At 41.3% G+C, this 18,207-nt stretch overlaps 1 protein-coding gene across 1 annotated transcript in view; it reads right to left on the bottom strand.

The window, feature by feature from the left end:
- Positions 1 to 16,066: 16,066 nt before the first annotated feature.
- The window catches only part of LOC124714502 (forkhead box protein L1-like), a 55,112-nt gene continuing 52,971 nt past the window's right edge, over positions 16,067 to 18,207 (bottom strand). Inside the window, exon 4 of the mRNA XM_047243031.1 lies at positions 16,067 to 16,833. Within this exon, the coding sequence (XP_047098987.1) occupies positions 16,711 to 16,833 (123 nt within the window). The 3' untranslated portion in view covers positions 16,067 to 16,710. The remainder of the gene's footprint in view (positions 16,834 to 18,207) is intronic.

Genomic DNA, 18,207 nt, shown 5'->3' with positions numbered 1-18,207 from the left:
TACTGAAGTAAGGTATCATTTTCTGGGGAAATGTACATCAGGCCATAACAGTTTTCAGGAAACAAAAGGCAATTATAAGAATAATGAAACAGGTGAGCAGCAGAAAATCATGCAATCCTTTCTTCAAAGATCTAAAGATCCTACCCCTTCCCTGCATTTATATACTGGAAGTAGTCATGCATGTCAAAAAAAGCATACTGAGAAAAGAAAACCTTTTTCCTCAAAACAAAAGTGTCCATGATTACAGTACCAGGTCAGACAGCGGCATACATGTCAATCATTGTAACACCACATTATGCCAAAAAGGTGTATATCATGCAGGAACAAAACTTTACAACAGATTACCAAGACATATAAAATCTCTTACTGAACTACAAAGCTTTAAAAAGTCTGTGACATCCTACCTTCTGAAAAACTGCTACTATTCAATCTCACAGTATCTTATGTCAGAAAAAATGTAATTTGTATCTTTAATTGTGGAAATAATTTATAAATATACAGTATTTCAAAAATTTGTAATTATTAACTGTATAGATCCAATTTGTCATAAAAATTTATAAAATTTATGTTTGACATTTGAAAATCCAGTAGCTAAAAAGGTTTTCTGTCCAATATCCTGTGTACAATATATGTACTTAAAAAGAGATTTATGTGGACAAATAAATAAATAAAGACATGCTGAAATTCCGTAGTTCCTGCATGCCTGTGCAAGTCCAATTAATAATGCTACTTACCTCGCAATTAATGGATGTTGGAACTTACCTTGGATTAAAACAACAATGACAGCACGAGAAATGATGGTGCCCTTTTAGATGTGTAGTTATGAGGGTCATTCCAAAAGTCCTGCATACTGCGTATGCGCGACCATTCCGGTGGCATGATCAAGTTGGAATTCATGTCAGTTGTCAGCGAGACTTTAGGCAAGACGCTTTTATATGTGTTTATTGGTTTGCATGGCCACGCCGTGATAAATTAAGTTTTAAAATGGAAACTGAAATCGAGTTACGTAGTGACAAGCATTCCCACATCAATGTCGAATCCCCATGTGGAAAGAATCCATGCACTTCTGATATGAGCCCACCAGACATTGATTTGTTTCTCAAATGAAGGAACAACTCAGTGGAAAACAACTGATGTAGCTACTTTGTGAGGTCATTCAAGTAATGAGACAGCTCAACAGTGAAGGAGCCCTATTTGGAATATGGAAATTGCCAAAATGTTGGGAAGCTGTTATACAGCAAGAATAGAGTTTCTACTGAAGGCCTGTTAAGGTATTTTGAAAAATAAACTATTTTATTCTGTTCTGTCTCACAGAATTTTTGTAATGACCCTGATACACAATGAATTTTCCGAAACTCACAAGCAAACGTATTAATGTTTAAGCAGTAATAGTAAGGTTCATGCTGTAAATTTCAGTAGCTATATTAGCACGCTGGGCAATATCTTAGGATCTAATCTAATGTGAAAACTTTCCAGTTGACGTTAATTTCATTTTGATAACCACAGCTTTATGGGAAGAACATTGTTAGTTGCTGGAGGAGTTGCTCACAGCTTTAAGAAGGGTATATTGATGTTGAAGTTAGAAAAGTTTGAATTCATAATGGCCAAGAATCCGTTCCTCGGGCACAAACTTAACGCAGAATGGAATACTAACAATGACGAGAATTTTAGAGCAATAATAGAATGCAGATATCCTCTACATGAAAGCAGTTTAGGTCATTCATGGGCTTACGCAGGTTCCTACGCAAAATCCTTAACTCTAGTAGTCTCTGCGAGACGTTTAAAAATGTGTATTATGGGAGTGGGCCAGTGAATGTGAATGAGATTTCAGGATAATAGATGACGTCTGTGCAACAGTCCACTGTTGTACTACCCTGATACGTCTTGACATTCTGTCTCAGTTCTGGCTTGGAGCTGCAGCCGAATTTTTACAAAAGAAAATTGTGGGTAAGAGAATAGAGTGCGAAAGTGTGGCATTTGCTAGCCACATGTATCTAAATATGAGTTCTGTTATGGTATTTCAGAGAGGAAGCTGCTGGTTGTCATCTTTAGTTCTGAAAAGCTTCAAATTTATTTTAAGGGGAGTTGTACCGCCAAAAATGGCAAAATTTGACAGTTTTACTTTTATGGAAATTATGAAAATATGGATGTTTATGCTTAATTTGGTGTTGGTTTTATTGAAATATTCGATTATTTACTATTTTAAATAAATATTTGAAAATAATCATGCAATGACATTTCCGAGAATTTTGTTTTTTACCATTTCGCATATTGGCATTTTTCTCTCTGGAACTATATAGTCTAGAAGGCTGTGGTTTCTTTGTAGACTCAAACAACAGTTGGGAAGTACCACGTTATCTGATGGTCTAAGACGTCGACTGACTGATAAGCAAATTGATCAGATTACACAATATTATGGTATGGCTATTAGAAGTAACAGAGATAATCTAGATGGTATGAGGACAGCTGTTTGAGTAATTTATTTTCACAAGCTGTCTACAGATGCTGAACCAAAACACAACCTGTGTTCCACTGAATGGTGTAAATACTTGAAGGCAAAAGAGGAGGGTAAAGTAGACACTTTCTTGCACAAAATTAATATACCAAATGCTGTTATGCTTGCCATGAAACCTGTGTTTCAGGATCTTGCCCAACCAGGGCTGTTGTAGAAATGTCTCAAGGGCAAAACACAAAATACGAATGAATCATTTAACAATGTTGTATGGTCAAGGATACCAAAAAATGTGTTTGTTGGAAGGTCAGTCTTTGAACTTGGTGTTTTGGATGTTGTTCTTACTTTTAATGATCGGTATTCTGGAAGACTACATGTTTTGGAATATCTTGGCATTCACAAAGGTTGCAACACCACTAAAAGTGTGATGGACTTGGACCAACTTCGAATCATTGCAACAAACAATATGTTAAAAGAAACCAGATCCAAGAGAAGGAGGGCAGCACTGGGTGAGGAAGATGAAGGAGGAGATGAAGACTACCATCCAGGAGGATTCTAACATATTTTTTATGTATCAGTTGGCTGCATATTAAAATTTTTTCTTTAAATGCAATTTTCTCAACATGACATTTTTCAGTATAAAAGCCCCTTTTTCTCAGAAACTTCTGAATCTACATCAATGAATTATTTACCACATAACATAGATAGTACAATGATGTTGTAGCTCTACTTTAATAGTATTTACTGTAATTAAAATTCAAGAAATTAAAATTGTGAAAATTTACACCAAAAAATTGTATGTTTAGGGAAAAAATCATAACTTTTTTCCAGTTGTCATTTTAAGGTGATCATGAGATAAAAACGCCACATTTATATAGTCAACAGTTCCTGAGAAAACGGGGCATTTATATAGCTAATTTAACATTGTCGAGATAGGGTGGTACGACTCCCCTTAAGCGGCAAAAGATATTGGTGATCTCCGACCGCAAAATTCTCGGCTATCTATGTGCTGCTGAAGTAAATCATAGTCGCCTTCATGGATGTCAATTGCGTCGGCAGTATCACAGTGCAGACGTAGCTCAGATCAAGGAAAAAGTGGCGGAAGTAAAAGAAGGGTGGCGAGACTTCCGGAAGTTGGATAGGTGCTGAGAAAGAGTGTGGTGCAAGGGTCACCAGCAATAAGCTGGTAAGGCACCTGGGACTACGGCGCCACAACGTCATGTTAGAGTCAATGAATGAAGAGGGCTACTGCTCTGTCAGGCAAATGATAGAGGCCTAAACCGCCTCTGCACCGCGGGAGAGTGAGGGTTCGTACCTCATCTTGAACAGCAAGCTGTGGCAAATAAACGAGCCCAGTGCCGCTCGTATGCGCTGGACCATTGATGGCGGAATAGGAAGTGTCAGTGCCACGTGGGGGATATGTGACGCCAAATATACATTTACGTATTGTGTGCGTTGCAGAAGATCGAGTGCTCGTAAACGGTGATTTAAGAGCCCAGCTCGTAGGTGGGAAGGTAGACGTCGGCAGTTGAGGGCAATTGTCCGCCTCAGACCACTTGAGAAATCGAGTCCTAAGCATGGGAGAGTATCAGCTACACGTAAAGGAGCAGCACTGTCCACAGGAAGTCCCGCACCTATAGTTATGGCGCTCAATTTGCGTACGTTAAGGCAGATACCACAAGCTTCGCCGTAATTAGTGACCCATGCCAGTGAATCCCTGACTTCCGCACCGCGACGAAGAACGATGACAAGATCGTCTGCATATGCAGTGCAGCTGAGTACATGGTCACCGAGAGATATCTGAAAGAGGCGTTGACAGAGGCCGCATAGCAACGGTTCTGTGGCGAATGCATAGAACAGTGCAGAGAGTGGGCAGCCTTGACGCACTGAGCAACAGATCGAGATGGATGGGAGGAGTAAGGCGGCCATTGTAGAGTACACGAGACGTAGCTCCAAGTAGGAGATGCATTACGATGGCGACGGTAGCCCGTATGGAGGAGCGTCCCTTCCAGGAAGTCGTGATCGACTTGATCGAATGCCAGGCTGAAGTCAAGAGCTGCCAAAAGTAGATGTTATTGGTAACACCCAGAGATGTTTGATCGGTGGATACCACGTACTGAGCTGTCCGTTTAAGCCATGCAGCCAACAACGGTGTAAAATCACTGCTGAGTAATATCAAGGGGCGGTAATCGCGTATCTGTGAGGTACTCCAAGGCTTCTGGATGAGAATGAGGAAACCATCGAGGAAACTGTCTGAAATCAACACGAAGGGTGACATAAGATCTTGACAAATTTTCGTCCACACTGGCGCCAGAATGCGACGAAATGTCTGATGAAACTCCGGTGGGAGGCCATCAGGGCCAGGCGACCTGTTCGTAGAACCCACTTGGATAGCGTCATGGGCTTTGTCCTCCGTGACGTTAGCAATCAGATCCATCGTCGCATCCGCGGGAACCAAGCCAGAGGAGAGTCTGGAGGCCGCCATAATGTTAGTAGTGCAGTAACGTTGTTCAGAGCACAGCGTAACGTATTGTGCATGGAGGGCAGACCCAAAATCCTGTTGGATATCAAAACGCTGCCCATCATCAGTAGTATGAACGTTAATCACATTCCTCCGACAGTGGCGACGTTCTGCTGTAACGTGATACATAGATGGACGCTCTTCCACTAACTCATTGTGTGTGCGCACACTGAACATAGCTCCTTCAAGGTGGCGGCGAGAGCGGGATGGGAGCTGTGACTTGGCACGATTCGCCAACGCCCGGCGCTCTGGCGAATGAGGCATAATAGTATATTCCCGGAAAATGGTGAAACAGAATTCCTGAATCCGTCGCCGCCACGCCGCAACCTCCCTTCTGTAATCAGTCAAGGTCTTGCGGAGAGCAGGCTTTGCAGAGAGCATTCACCAAGACAGGGCAAACTGAAAGGTGTCATTCCGTCGACTACAAGCTGTTCACGTAGTCTCGATGAGCTGCCGGCGCAGATTGATGGCGAAGACATGTCATGGTCAGAGAACGCAGTGGGCCAGACTTCAGCAGCCTGCACCCCATTGACAATGTCGGAGGTTCGAGTCCTCCCTCGGGCATGGGTGTGTGTGTTTGTCCTTAGGATAATTTAGGTTAAGTACTGTGTAAGCTTAGGGACTGATGACTTTAGCAGTTAAGTCCCATAAGATTTCACACACATTTGAACATTTTTGAACATTTGACAATGTCGAGGAAATGCAAACACGATTGAGTCAGCTGGAAGAACGTCTAGTGAAATGTGTAAGCCCCAGGAATTGCTCCCAAGAATCCTCTAGTCTGAAGTGCTGGAGAATTGTCGCTAGCGCCGTGAACGGAGAGTGATCTGTTAGTTGGTCTTTGGGTGCCTGGATACAGTTGAAATCGCCTCTCATGATCAATGCATCCTGCCGACCGAGGAAAAGAGGCGTGACCGTCTCGGAGAAGAAGGTGGAATTCTCACGGCGGCTACACGAACCAGATGGTGCATAGACATTGACGATCCTGGCGCCACTGAACGTGAGATCCGTACCTCTGGCGTTAGGGAGATGGGCAACTGGATCAGTGAGATTACAGTCACGTAAGAGGATCGCCACTCCACTACCAGGATGGAAGTATGAGAGACATGGGCTGTAAAACCATGGGGAGCACAGAAAGTTGCAACATGCACCTCCTCAAGGGAAGCTACGTCAACGTCACTATGGAGCAGCAGTACATCCGTGGACTGTTTGAGCAGTGTTGACATTGACCGTGGCTATGCGATAAGTCTGGAAAACTGCCATCGCCAGGGAACTCCCTGTTAGACCCCCACAGAAGGGCACATCAAATGGGGTCCATCGTTGTGTACACGTCCAGAATGTTCATCCTCAGCACTGACGTCATCCGCCCAGGAGACAGGCGTGCCACCGGGCCAGTTCAGCGGAACATTATCAGAGGTGCGCTCACGGGTGGCGTCAGACGCAGAATGGGAGGCGACCGCATCAAACACAGGGGGGGGGGGGGGGGAAGGTCGGTGTCTGGAGGTGGATGTTGACTGGAAATGGAGGCATGGATGGACGTCGCGTCGTCAAGTGTCAGGGCATTAAAGGACAACGCACCATCAGTAGTAGGGTCGTCATCCCGTGCAGACTTCCGATAGACGCAGTCATCAGAAGGGGTACGGCGTTGTCTCTTCCGTTTCCTCGGCGACCGTTGCTTCCTAACATGCTGTTCCATGTCGGATGGCGGGCAGCTGTCATCCGACATGTGACCAGATGACAGAACGGTGGAGGTAGGTACAGCTCCATGATCAACAACCATGGGGTCGGGACAGACAGCTTGTGCCTGCAGACAGTCGTCGTTCATTTGTATTGCTTCCGGCAGGGGTGTAGGAGAGACAGACGGAACGTCCATTGCATCGTCGATGGTTCAAATGGCTCTAAGCACATCTGAAGTGATCAGTCCCCTAGACTTAGAACCACTTAAACCTAACTAACCTAAGGACATCACACACATCCACGCCCAAGGCAGGATTCGAACCTGCGACCGTAGCAGTTGCGCGGTTCAGGACTAAAGCGCCTAGAACCGCTCGGCCACCGCAGCCGGAACGGTTTTGGTCTTCTGACCATCTGCAATTTGCATATTCATCGTCAGGAGCTGAGAATTATGGATGGTTAGGTTCTGGTAGCGGAGCATTCTTAGTTAAAAGAACGGAAGTTCAACAGCAAAAAAAAAAAAAAAAAAAAAAAAAAAAAAGGATCTGAACAGTTACTTGCTCAGACCAGTTAATTTGAAACTAGTTCGTTCATTAACTACACATCTTTAGTGTTATTGATCCAGATGAAGAAAAGTGAATAACAGCAATAGAAAAAAGAAGTCATCTGAACAAAATGACACATGGTAGTTGATGAATCCAAAGAAGGCAAAACGGAAAGAGTTCTTTTCAAGTCAATGGGTTTTGAAGTCAGAGAAGATGGTGAACATAAGGCCAGGCTGGATGTCATGAAAAGGTTATATATTTCAAGGAATTATTCAGCCCAATATTAGATATCTGTTGAAAGAGTGCTGTCTCTATGGGAAATTGGATGAAGAGATTTTCAGTTGAGATACCTGAAGCATACAAAGCTGGAAAAAGTTGAGTTTTGAAGAAAACACTGTATGGCCTTAGACAGACTCCACCCACATGGAATAAAACTGTGACTGATGTCCTAAAAAACAGGAGGACTAATCCAGCTGAAGGCAGATGAATGCACATATAAATGTGTAACCGAAGAAATGTACAAGACTGTACATGTTGTCACGCGTAGTGGCTGCGCGGTTAGAGGCGCCATGTCACTAATCGTGCGGCCCCTCCCGCCGGTGGTTCGAGTCGTCCCTCGGGCATGGGTGTGTGTTTTGTCCTTAGCTTAAGTTAGTGTAAGTAGTGTGTAAGTCTAGGGACCGATGACCTCAGCAGTTTGGACCCTTAGGAATTCACACATATTTTGAACTATACATGTTGACAAAGTAATCAGTATAGGAAAAGACCTGGAGAAAATTGAAAACATGCTGTAGAAACCTGAGAAGAATTTTGAGATGCCTGTGGCAGAAAATCCAGATACGTACCTAGCGACACAAATAATGAAAACAGAGAATGGACTATTTCTATGTCAGGAACAGTATGTGAGGGAAGTGCTGGAAAAATTCAGTATGACAGACTGTAAGGCCTAGACACATTATCATGAAGCTGTAGGAATTTTTCTTTATTTTCATGTGAAACCAGATCAGATCATAGACTCACAGTCAAGTGTCAGAAGTGGTTCACAGAAGATAAAAAAAAATTGTTACCAAAGTATTAGAAGAACTCGTAGACGACCTTTTCTATAAGACTCCACATTGTTTTGGTGAATGGGGAAGCCATGCTGGCGGACCTCGTCAACCAATCCGCCGCCCTTGAAGTCATACAGTGAGGTACTGTCGCGTGATTCGTAGAAAATGGGGTGGCGCCCCATCGCTTATAAACAACAACCATTGTCTTTATGCAAGAGTAACGTTTTGCAAAAGCACTGATAATTCATCCCGCAGAAATCTGTTAATCTCTTTGGTAAAATGTCTGACCCTACGAGTTTGTCACTGACAATTCCTGCCCATACATTGATAGTGAAGAGATGCCTCACCAACTTGTTTGCTTGAGTATTTGCGTCTGTCACATGTGAATAATGTGGTCATTTACTGTGCCATTTCTTGTGAATCCTGCCTACAGCATCGAATACTACACATTACTCCTCACAAGTAAAACAGCCCATATCTTAACAGACATTAGTTTCTGAACACACATTTCTAGGAACTTTTCTCCTAGATTTGACCAATGTTACCTCTTGCAGCAATACATGGTACATTTTTGTAAACACAATGTATGCGGTGTAGCGGCTCCGGTCACAGAAAACCATCATTACGGCCGGGAGTGCGGTGTGCTGACCACACGCCCCTCCTATCTGCATCCTCACCTTACGATGACACGACAGTCGGATGGTCCCGATGGGCAACTTGTGGCCTGAAGACGGAGTAAACGTATGCGGTATGCATGGGAGGCAACTACCTGTTAGCTTGGTGTCAGCGAGATGTGCGTTTCGGCCTAAGTGTCTGTCATTTGTATAGTACTGTATAAAACGAGAAAACTAAGTACTCTGCACAGCAATAAAATTGACAAACATTATCAGAAATCTAAACAATAGAAAGTCCAGGTCAATTAATATACAATAATAGTTACAGTTTATGTTTGCTTTTTTCAAAATTCAATTTCTGTTAAGGCACTTGTTAAGTTTTCTGAATTAAATTTCACTGCCACGCTTAATTCTTACAGTTGAGAAATTTATTCAGAATAATTTCCAACAAATCTAACTTATGCTCATCGTTCTTTTGGTTTCCACCGGGGAGGACAATTGATCCGTAACTAAGGGGACGCGAAGTCGTTTGTACTTCAGCTAGTAAAATACTGTCATAGTTTGACAACTAAGTCTGTACACATTACCATCCTGAGCAAAATCTGGAGATGCATAGACTCTGAAGTGAGGTACTTGGGTGTACTGATGGGCAGTTGAGGTTTTCAGCAGCCCGCGAAAGGCAAAGGTCCCGATTTCGAGTCTCGGTCCGGCACACAGTTTTAATCTGCCAGGAAGTTTCATATCAGCGCAGACTCCGCTGCAGAGTGAAAATCTCATTCTAGATCAAATACGATAGCGTATATAATACAGTTTCTACGATTCACAGACATGGCGTACACGTTTTTCCTCCATTAGAGCGTCAAAGTAATAGGGGTAAACTCCAGAAACTAGGCCAACCCTTCGCCAGTAATCGTGAGTTTGTACTCCTGAATCCAATAGAATACCTTCTGAGTGAGTTAGAACGCCGAGTTTGTTCCTGATCCCAGCATAAGACATCACTATTGTCTTCTCCAGTTTGAACTCTTGAAGATGATGATTGGGCTGCCATTCCTCCACAGACATTCAGACACCTTACCGAAAGTGTCCCCAGCAGAGTCCACACCGCCATAAAGGCGAAGGCTGGGTATACCTCATATCAATGTCCACTAATAGGTGTCCAGATACTTTTTTGATCAGATAGCGTCTAGCGATCCATACACACTTGCTGATAAAATATTGATCCATCGATATTTTCTGCAAGGGATGAAGGTATGTATCGGCGATATTATTTACACTTGCATATGGATAAATCGAATTCGAAAGGGCAATTTATGGCGTCGATATTTTCGCAAGTCGCCGAAGTGGCGTCAAATAAAAAAAAAGGACTTGCAACACGGCGGCCGAACTTCCCCGCGTGGGGCCTCCCGGCCAACAATGCCATACGATCATTTCATTTTTTTTATTTTACATTATATTTTTTTCGCAATTTTTGTTAAAGATTTGAAGCTGTTCTTTTGAAATTGTAGTAGAGCGTAATTTTACATATGCTTGTCTTACTACTTTTTTTAGCTTTCATCACTTCCAGTCTTTCTCTTTGACTGTGTGAAGCAGTCCGTTTGCACTGGGGGGTTGGAAGTGTGAATGGAATAACAAGACATCCGATGTGAAGAAACAGCACATAAGATGCGTGAAAAAAAAAAAAAACTTATAACGCAAGTAACGTTCCACTTCTCATCACCATTCTTCAAAAATAGGAAAATGACGAATAAAAGTGTAAATGACAAGACTGGTCTTTGCGGTGGTCGGAGACGTGTGAGGGGAAATGCCGACGTAATCGGCGCTCGGTGCTACCAACAGAAACTGCAACGTTCAACTTCAAATGGTTCAAATGGCTCTGAGCACTATGGGACTTAAAATCTGAGGTCATCAGTCCCCTAGAACTTAGAACTACTTGAACCTAACTAAACTAAGGACAGTACACACATCCATGCCCGAGGCAGGATTCGAACCTGCGACCGTAGCAGTCGCGCGGTTCCAGACTGAAGCGCCTAGAACCGCTCGTCCACCGTGGCTGGGTGTTCAACTTCGCTGGACAAAGAACTCAGAAAGAGACTCATAAAATGTCTTGTATGGAGTGTTCTTCTATATGGCGCTGAAACATGGACTATGAGGAAAAAAGACAGAGAAAGGCTGGAGGCTTTTGAGATCTGGACATGGCGGAAGATGGAAAGAATAAGTTGGATGGACAGAGTAAAAAATGAAGAGGTACTGAGAAGAGTGGGAGAGAAAAGGCAGTTACTAGATGTAATAAAGAGAAGAAAAAGAAATTGGATTGGTCATATATTAAGAAAGAATGACGGACTGATAAAAACAGTTTTAGAAGGTTATGTAGAAGGGAAAAGGAAGCGAGGAAGGAAGAGATTCCAGATACTGGATGACATGATGGACGGTACAACATACAGCAGCCTTAAGAAGGAAGCAATGGATCGCAGAAAATGGAGAGGCAAAGGACCTGCTAATATAGCAGATAACTGATGATGATGATGATGATATCGTATGCCCGATATTTTTATAAATATCAACAGTCCTAATCTAGACGCTTTAAACTGAAGTATTTACGAGAGTCTTTGATCGCAAGTTCCTTCGGTTTGCTCGTGTCTTAGCTTAAGTGCAATACACCAACAATGGTCCCACCGTACGGCTCACGCATAATAATCATCATTACTGATACGCAAGTCGCCGAAGTGGCGTGAACTAAAAAGACTTGCAATACGGCGGCCGAACCCCGAAGGGGATATCCCGGCCAATAAATGCCATACGATCATTTCATTTTACCCTTCAGTTTGATAGTCCTTTTTACGTTCTGAAGGTGACAATTTTGCCGTGAATTTTATGATTTTTAAAATTACCATCCCATTAACACCAGTTTTTGTCATACGACAATATTATTCTGTTTGTCTCCTTGTAGTCCTTTCAGGCTGTTGATAGCTGCGATTGCTAACAATTATTAGTCACTGTGATCTGCTTTCACTTCCATTTTGTGTTTCCTTGACTGACTTGAAGAAGTTCGCTTTTGATCGAAACTGGTTAGCAACCAAATCATGAAAAAGCTCTTGTGGTCATTGTCTAGGATATATTACAAAAAATAATCTCAAGTACCACGAAAAGCCGAAAATAAAAGTACAATGCCTAGAGTATGAGGGATGAGATTGGTTATGGGCTGCTGTGTTGATTGACTGCGTAGACTGGCGCCTTAACTGAAAGGTGCGGACTTCCATTTTGACATTTACGTCTATCCTCCGCAAGATCCTTTACAACGCATGGCGGAGGGTACTTTGCACCATTGCTAGTTATGTCCTCTCCTCTTCCACCCGTGAATGAAGCAATGGAAAAACGTTTGCGTGTATGACTCTGTATGGGCTCTGAGCTCACGCTCTTCTTACGATTCGTCGCTCTGCTGTCTGTCGCAAAACCTGGTTCTGTAGAGTTCCTCTAGATTCTCTACTTACCATCTAGGCTCACGGAGCATTTTCGCAACCATCTAGTATGGTTCGAACCGACCAGTAACAAATATAGTAGCACGTCTCTGAACTGATTCATTATCTTCTCGTAATACGACGTGGTAGGTATCCCAGCACTAAAGAGCTGGTTGCACACTCGATCTGTACGTGATCTGCCTTATATGTGCGGTAAATTTACCGAAAATTCTTCCAATGATCCGTATTCGACCATTCGTCCTCCCTAGCTCGTTCCATTTCGTATCCTATCGTATCGTGACTCAGTCAAGCATCATACTTTAATAATTTGTTCTAACATTATGCAATATTCCTCTACTCATCTGCATTAACTTACATTTTTTAATTTTAACGTAAGTTTCAGTCATTGAAACCAATAGAAATTTTGTGTATTATGTAACCATGTAAAAACAAATATTTTGATTTACCTTGCAATATTTTGTTCAGCTGACATGTTCCACATCTTTATCCTGAATAAAAACAGCTGAACACAGAGCTAACTACTCAACTAACTGTCCAACTCATTCTCACTCTCTCACCAGTCACTCAACGACGACACATTCCTATATACAACAGCGTCGCCAGTAAAACATACCGTCTCATACCGCTTTCCAACCTATCTGATAGATCGTTTATGTACACGGAGAACAGAAGCGGTCCTGTCACACTTCCCCAGTGCACTTTGTCTTTCTTCAAAACGTCTTAGAGCCAGGTACCTACTTGAGAACCTGTTCCTCACCTTTGTTAACTATCTACTGCAGTAATGCGCAGAGTCGAAAACATTCAGGGCATCTAGGAATATAGAGACTGTTGAAGGATTGAGTATTAATCAGCCGAAGCATAAAAAAGTGCGAGTATTAGACGTGTATATCTGACTTTCGACATCGTATTTCAACATCAACGACCTCGGGGAAGATCAGTTTGGATTCCATAGAAATGTTGGAACACGTGAGGCAATACTGACCCTACGACTTATCTTAGAAGAAAGATTAAGGAAAGGCAAACCTACGTTTCTAACTTTTGTAGACTTAGAGAAAGCTTTTGACAATATTGACTGTAATACTCTCTTTCCAATTCTGAAGGTGGCAGGGGTAAAATACAGGGAGCGAAAGGCTATTTACAGTTTGTACAGAAACCAGATGGCAGTTACAAGAGTCGAGGGACATGAAAGGGAAGCAGTGGTTGGGAAAGGAGTGAGACTGGGTTGTAGCCTCTCCCCGATGTTATTCAATCTGTATATTGAGCAAGCAGTAAAGGAAACAAAAGAAAAGTTCGGAGTAGGAATTAAAATCCATGGAGAAGAAATAAAAACTTTGAGGTTCGCCGATGACATTGTAAATCTGTCAAAGACAGCAAAGGACTTGCAAAAGCAGTTGAACGGAATGGACAGTGTCTTGAAAGGCGCGTGTAAGATGAACATCAACAAAAGCAAAACGAGGATACTGGAATGTAGTCGAATTAAGTCGGGTGATGCTGAGGGAATTAGATAAGGAAATGAGACACTTAAAGTAGTAAAGGAGTTTTGCTATTTGGGGAGCAAAATAACTGATGATGGTCGAAGTAGAGAGGATATAAAATGTAGACTGGCAATGGCAGGAAGAGAAATTTGTCAACATCGAGTATTGATTTAAGTGTAAGGAAGTCGTTTCTGAAAGTATTTGTATGGAGTGTAGCCATGTATGGAAGTGAAACATGGACGATAAATAGTTTAGACAAGAAGAGAATAGAAACTTTCGAAATTTTGTGCTATAGAAGAATGCTGAAGATTAGATCGGTAGATCACATAACTAATGATGAGGTATTGAATAGAATTGGGGAGAAGAGGAGTTTGTGGTACAACTTGACTAGAAGAAGGGATCGGTTGGTAGGACATGTTCTGAGGCATCAAGGGATCCCCAATTTAGTACTGGAGGGCAGCGTGGAGGGTAAAAATCGTAGAGGGAGACCAAGAGATGAATACACTAAGCAGATTCAGAAGGATGTAGGTTGCAGTAAGTACTGGGAGATGAAGAAGCTTGCACAGGATAGAGTAGCATGGAGAGCTGCATCAAACCAGTCTCAGGACTGAAGACCACAACAATTTCAACATCTCATTCATCTGAAGCGTAGTGAGGGTTTACAACTAATTGGACTAGGAATCGCACTAGAACTACTGCGATAGTCTCATGTCACATCTTGATCGTAGATCTGCACATAGAGCCAACTTGCCACCAGCCAGTGCAACAAATGCTACAGCTGGGATTAGGAAATTTAGTTGCATTTCCCCTTATTATCAATTTTGCAAATTAGATTAGATAAATTTTTTGCTCAATAGATCCATAGTGAGGAGATCCTCGAGGGTGTAGAACGTGTTATAAAATGGCGATACACAATAAAGTTTTACAGAGGAAAAGATGTACTAACTTACCTTCTACAGAAGCCTAGTGAGATGGTCATCGTGGATGTGGAATAAGTCAAAAATCTTAAACCTCTTCCCATTTCAAAGGTAATAAGAGACTTGTCAGAAAACATGCAATCGTACAATATATTGAGCTGCATCATTAAAGAGAAAATCAGCTTATAACACGTATTTAAAGTTGTACAGAAGTCAGATTTTACGTTGTACATTATCTGATGTTAATAATATATGCACGTCAATTGGTTCTACTAAGAAATTCGTCAATGGAGTAGAAGGAGTTGGAGAGTAGGAGAAGTTGGAATCCTTTAGGCTTCACTTCAGATGAACTTTATTGGTAGCTGAACTTTTTACGGCTGCTGGAAAGTTATTGAAAATACGTTTTCCTGAAAATGTACACTTTCTGGGCCAAAATAAATACTTAAAATCTTTGTGAAAATTGATCTTACTTCTAGCACTGATTTGATGAACTGAGCTGAGGAACAATAATACTCTTATTGATGGGTCCTGTAAACCAGAATGCACTCGCCGTTATTGAAGTGAACTAAATCTGACATGCGGCTCTGGGCCCTCAAAAATCTGTCATGTTTGTTGTGATTATTGATAACTCCCTCCAAGATTCAAGTACAGATGTCACGTTGTTCTGAAATTTGCTTCTAGGGAGCAGTAAATCTGATCTTTATGTTCTTTCTGTGGACTGACTGTACATAGTCATTCCGAGATGAAATAATAGTAGGTACCATGTGGTTTCACTTTACCATGAAAACCTGTTACATGGGTAGCTTAAAAAATCACAATAAGATGTTTGTATTCGATATAATATAAAAATTCTTGCTGCACTTTTATTATACGTATAAAATTAATGCATTAGCTGCATATATACAAAAATTGTCATGGGACATAGTTGTTTTCCGCATAAACATTGAAAAATGCTATTGCTACCATTTACAATGAACAATAAATATTACACTTTTTTACAATACTTCACTTATTGTTAGGCGTGCCAGTGGTTTATAACATATGTTATCTCCCTGACATTACTTCCATCGCCTGTTACAGGGGAAACAACAGGTGGTTACACTAGTAATTGCAAGGTAGATTACCAAGAATGGTAAAACATACCACACACGCAAATCTTTCACCTCGTCACAGTCCAAGCGTGCTTCTTTAAAGACCAATTTATGACTGAGGTACGTAGAGCTGTGAAGACAACTGTGCACATGCTTTGCTCTTGTGATGCAAAAAAAAAAAAAAAAGAAGAAACTGGACATATATGCTGTAGGAAATACTTAATGAAGAGAAGAACTTATTCCCTATTAACTTTATGAGTTGAAAATATATCCACGTGACTGGCGTAATTACCCAGGGACTAATAAAGAAAAGCATCTGACTCTGTTCTATAACTCCTTCGAGTACAAAGGAGGATACAATTACGAATCTATAACACCACCAGTCACCAATTATTGTTACCGGAAAGTCCTATGAAGATTTCAAACGTAAGGCTGCCGGAGTCATGGCTTGTATAGGTGCATCTTTCTTTATGTTATCGCTTTCGAATTAGTGCTCAGGAGACTAAACTGAATTTTACACTTTCGAATAAATTCTTCCAGCAACTTTTCTGCATATCTTTCCACACGATACTGCTGCTGCTGCGAATAATGCCCCACAATTGACGTTTGTGACTACAAGCCTACAAAGAATTGGTTCCCGGGTGCAAAAAAGGGCTTGTCGGCAAGCTTTCACAAATTTTCATAACGGAATATCAAGCACGCGTTCAGATAATTGTGTAAGATTACCTGTATCGACTCAAGCATGCTTGCACCAAATACATTAAGAAGTACGCTTGTGAAGTCTGAAATTGCATGTGTGTCCACCTTTACACGCTACACTGCTACAGTACACGTCCCCATAACATGTGGCAGCTTAGCTTAGGCACGACCACCCATTCACAACGAATTAGTTGTTGTCACATAGCAGATGTTTTCCTTATGAGATTTTCAATTCTGAAAAGCGCTGATTTGCTGAATTGGCCAGAGGTGGGGCTGCTCGCTTCATCCTTCTGCAACTGGTCGTGGGGACTGTTGATTGCCTGTAAAAGAATTTGTCAGTGTTACTTCCTGAAAATTTCTAAGAAAGTTATTAGTAGTGTCAGACACTGAACAAGTTTTTTTTTTCAAACTCTATATGCAAAAGGAAAGTAAGGTAATTTAAAGCACACCTTTCTGTTTCTAAGCATAAACTCTGTGTTTCACATTGTATTTTGTGTGTATGTGATTTAAAAAATGACTATCTCTGGTTATAGTACGTTAGTTTTACGTATATTCTGCTTAAAAAAGCGAAAAACTTACTACCACAGAACGAGAGAAGTTTTCGTTAAGCAAGACAAATCCCGTTTTTATGTTATTGAGGAATCATTAACAGTGTAGTCCGCCCAAAGGAAATTCGCTGAGGGCATGAAAATAATATAACTGCAGCAGACGCCTTTCTGAAAAGTATGTTCTTAGCCTTTTTTAATTTGAAATATGTTGGTGTGGGTGAATTAACGCTTTCCCATGTAAATAATGGCATCGTTTATTGTGTTTGGTTACATTGTATCTAACTGTCTTCGATGTTTGTTTTACTTTGTAAAGCTATCGTGAAAGAGTCATACGCACTTCAGAAGTAAGTTACTCGAAAATTTTCGTTCATTATTTTTAGAAATCATTTTACGTATAGCAACGAAACTGTTGATTCTGAATACCGAGAAAACAATAACTGAGACTAATACCGTCATTTTAAAGCATTGAAACTACCACAAGTAAGGAGACAAGAGATCTCTATGAGAGTCTTTTTCAATGTCCTGGCGTCTGTAAGTGAGAGAGATTTGTATGAAAAGTGGAGAAACACTCAGTTTTCCCGAATAGTCATTTTATTTGGGATTTTAAATGTTTATAGACATACAACTATTGATGTACCCTTCTGAATTTGGATGAACCGAAAATTCGATTGTTGAAAATAAAGTTGTTGTTGTCTTCAGTCCTGAGACTGGTTTGATGAAGCTTTCCATGCTACTCTATCCTTTGCAAGCTTCTTCATCTCCCAGTACCTACTGCAACCTACATCTTTCTGAATCTGCTTGGTGTATTCATCTCTTGGTCTCCCATTACGATTTTTACCCTCCACGCTGCCCTCCAATACTAAATTGGTGATCCCTTGATGCCTCAGAACATGTCCTACCAACCGATCCCTTCTTCTAGTCAAGTTGTGCCAGAAACTTCTCTTCTTCCCAGTCCGATTCAATACCTCCTCATTAGTTATGTGATCGAAAATAAAGTGCACTGAAAAAAAAACATAAATAAAGAACCTGCAAAAACAAAAAATACATAAAATAAGGAATAACCATTTATATGAAAATGAAGTAACCGGAGTAAAATTTCTGTATAAAATAAACTACCTGGAAATTAAAGTGCGTTGTGAGTTTTGT

This window comes from Schistocerca piceifrons, chromosome 1, assembly GCF_021461385.2.
Source record: "Schistocerca piceifrons isolate TAMUIC-IGC-003096 chromosome 1, iqSchPice1.1, whole genome shotgun sequence".
NCBI lineage: Eukaryota > Metazoa > Arthropoda > Insecta > Orthoptera > Acrididae > Schistocerca > Schistocerca piceifrons.
This window is presented reverse-complemented; position numbering and strand designations above follow the sequence as displayed.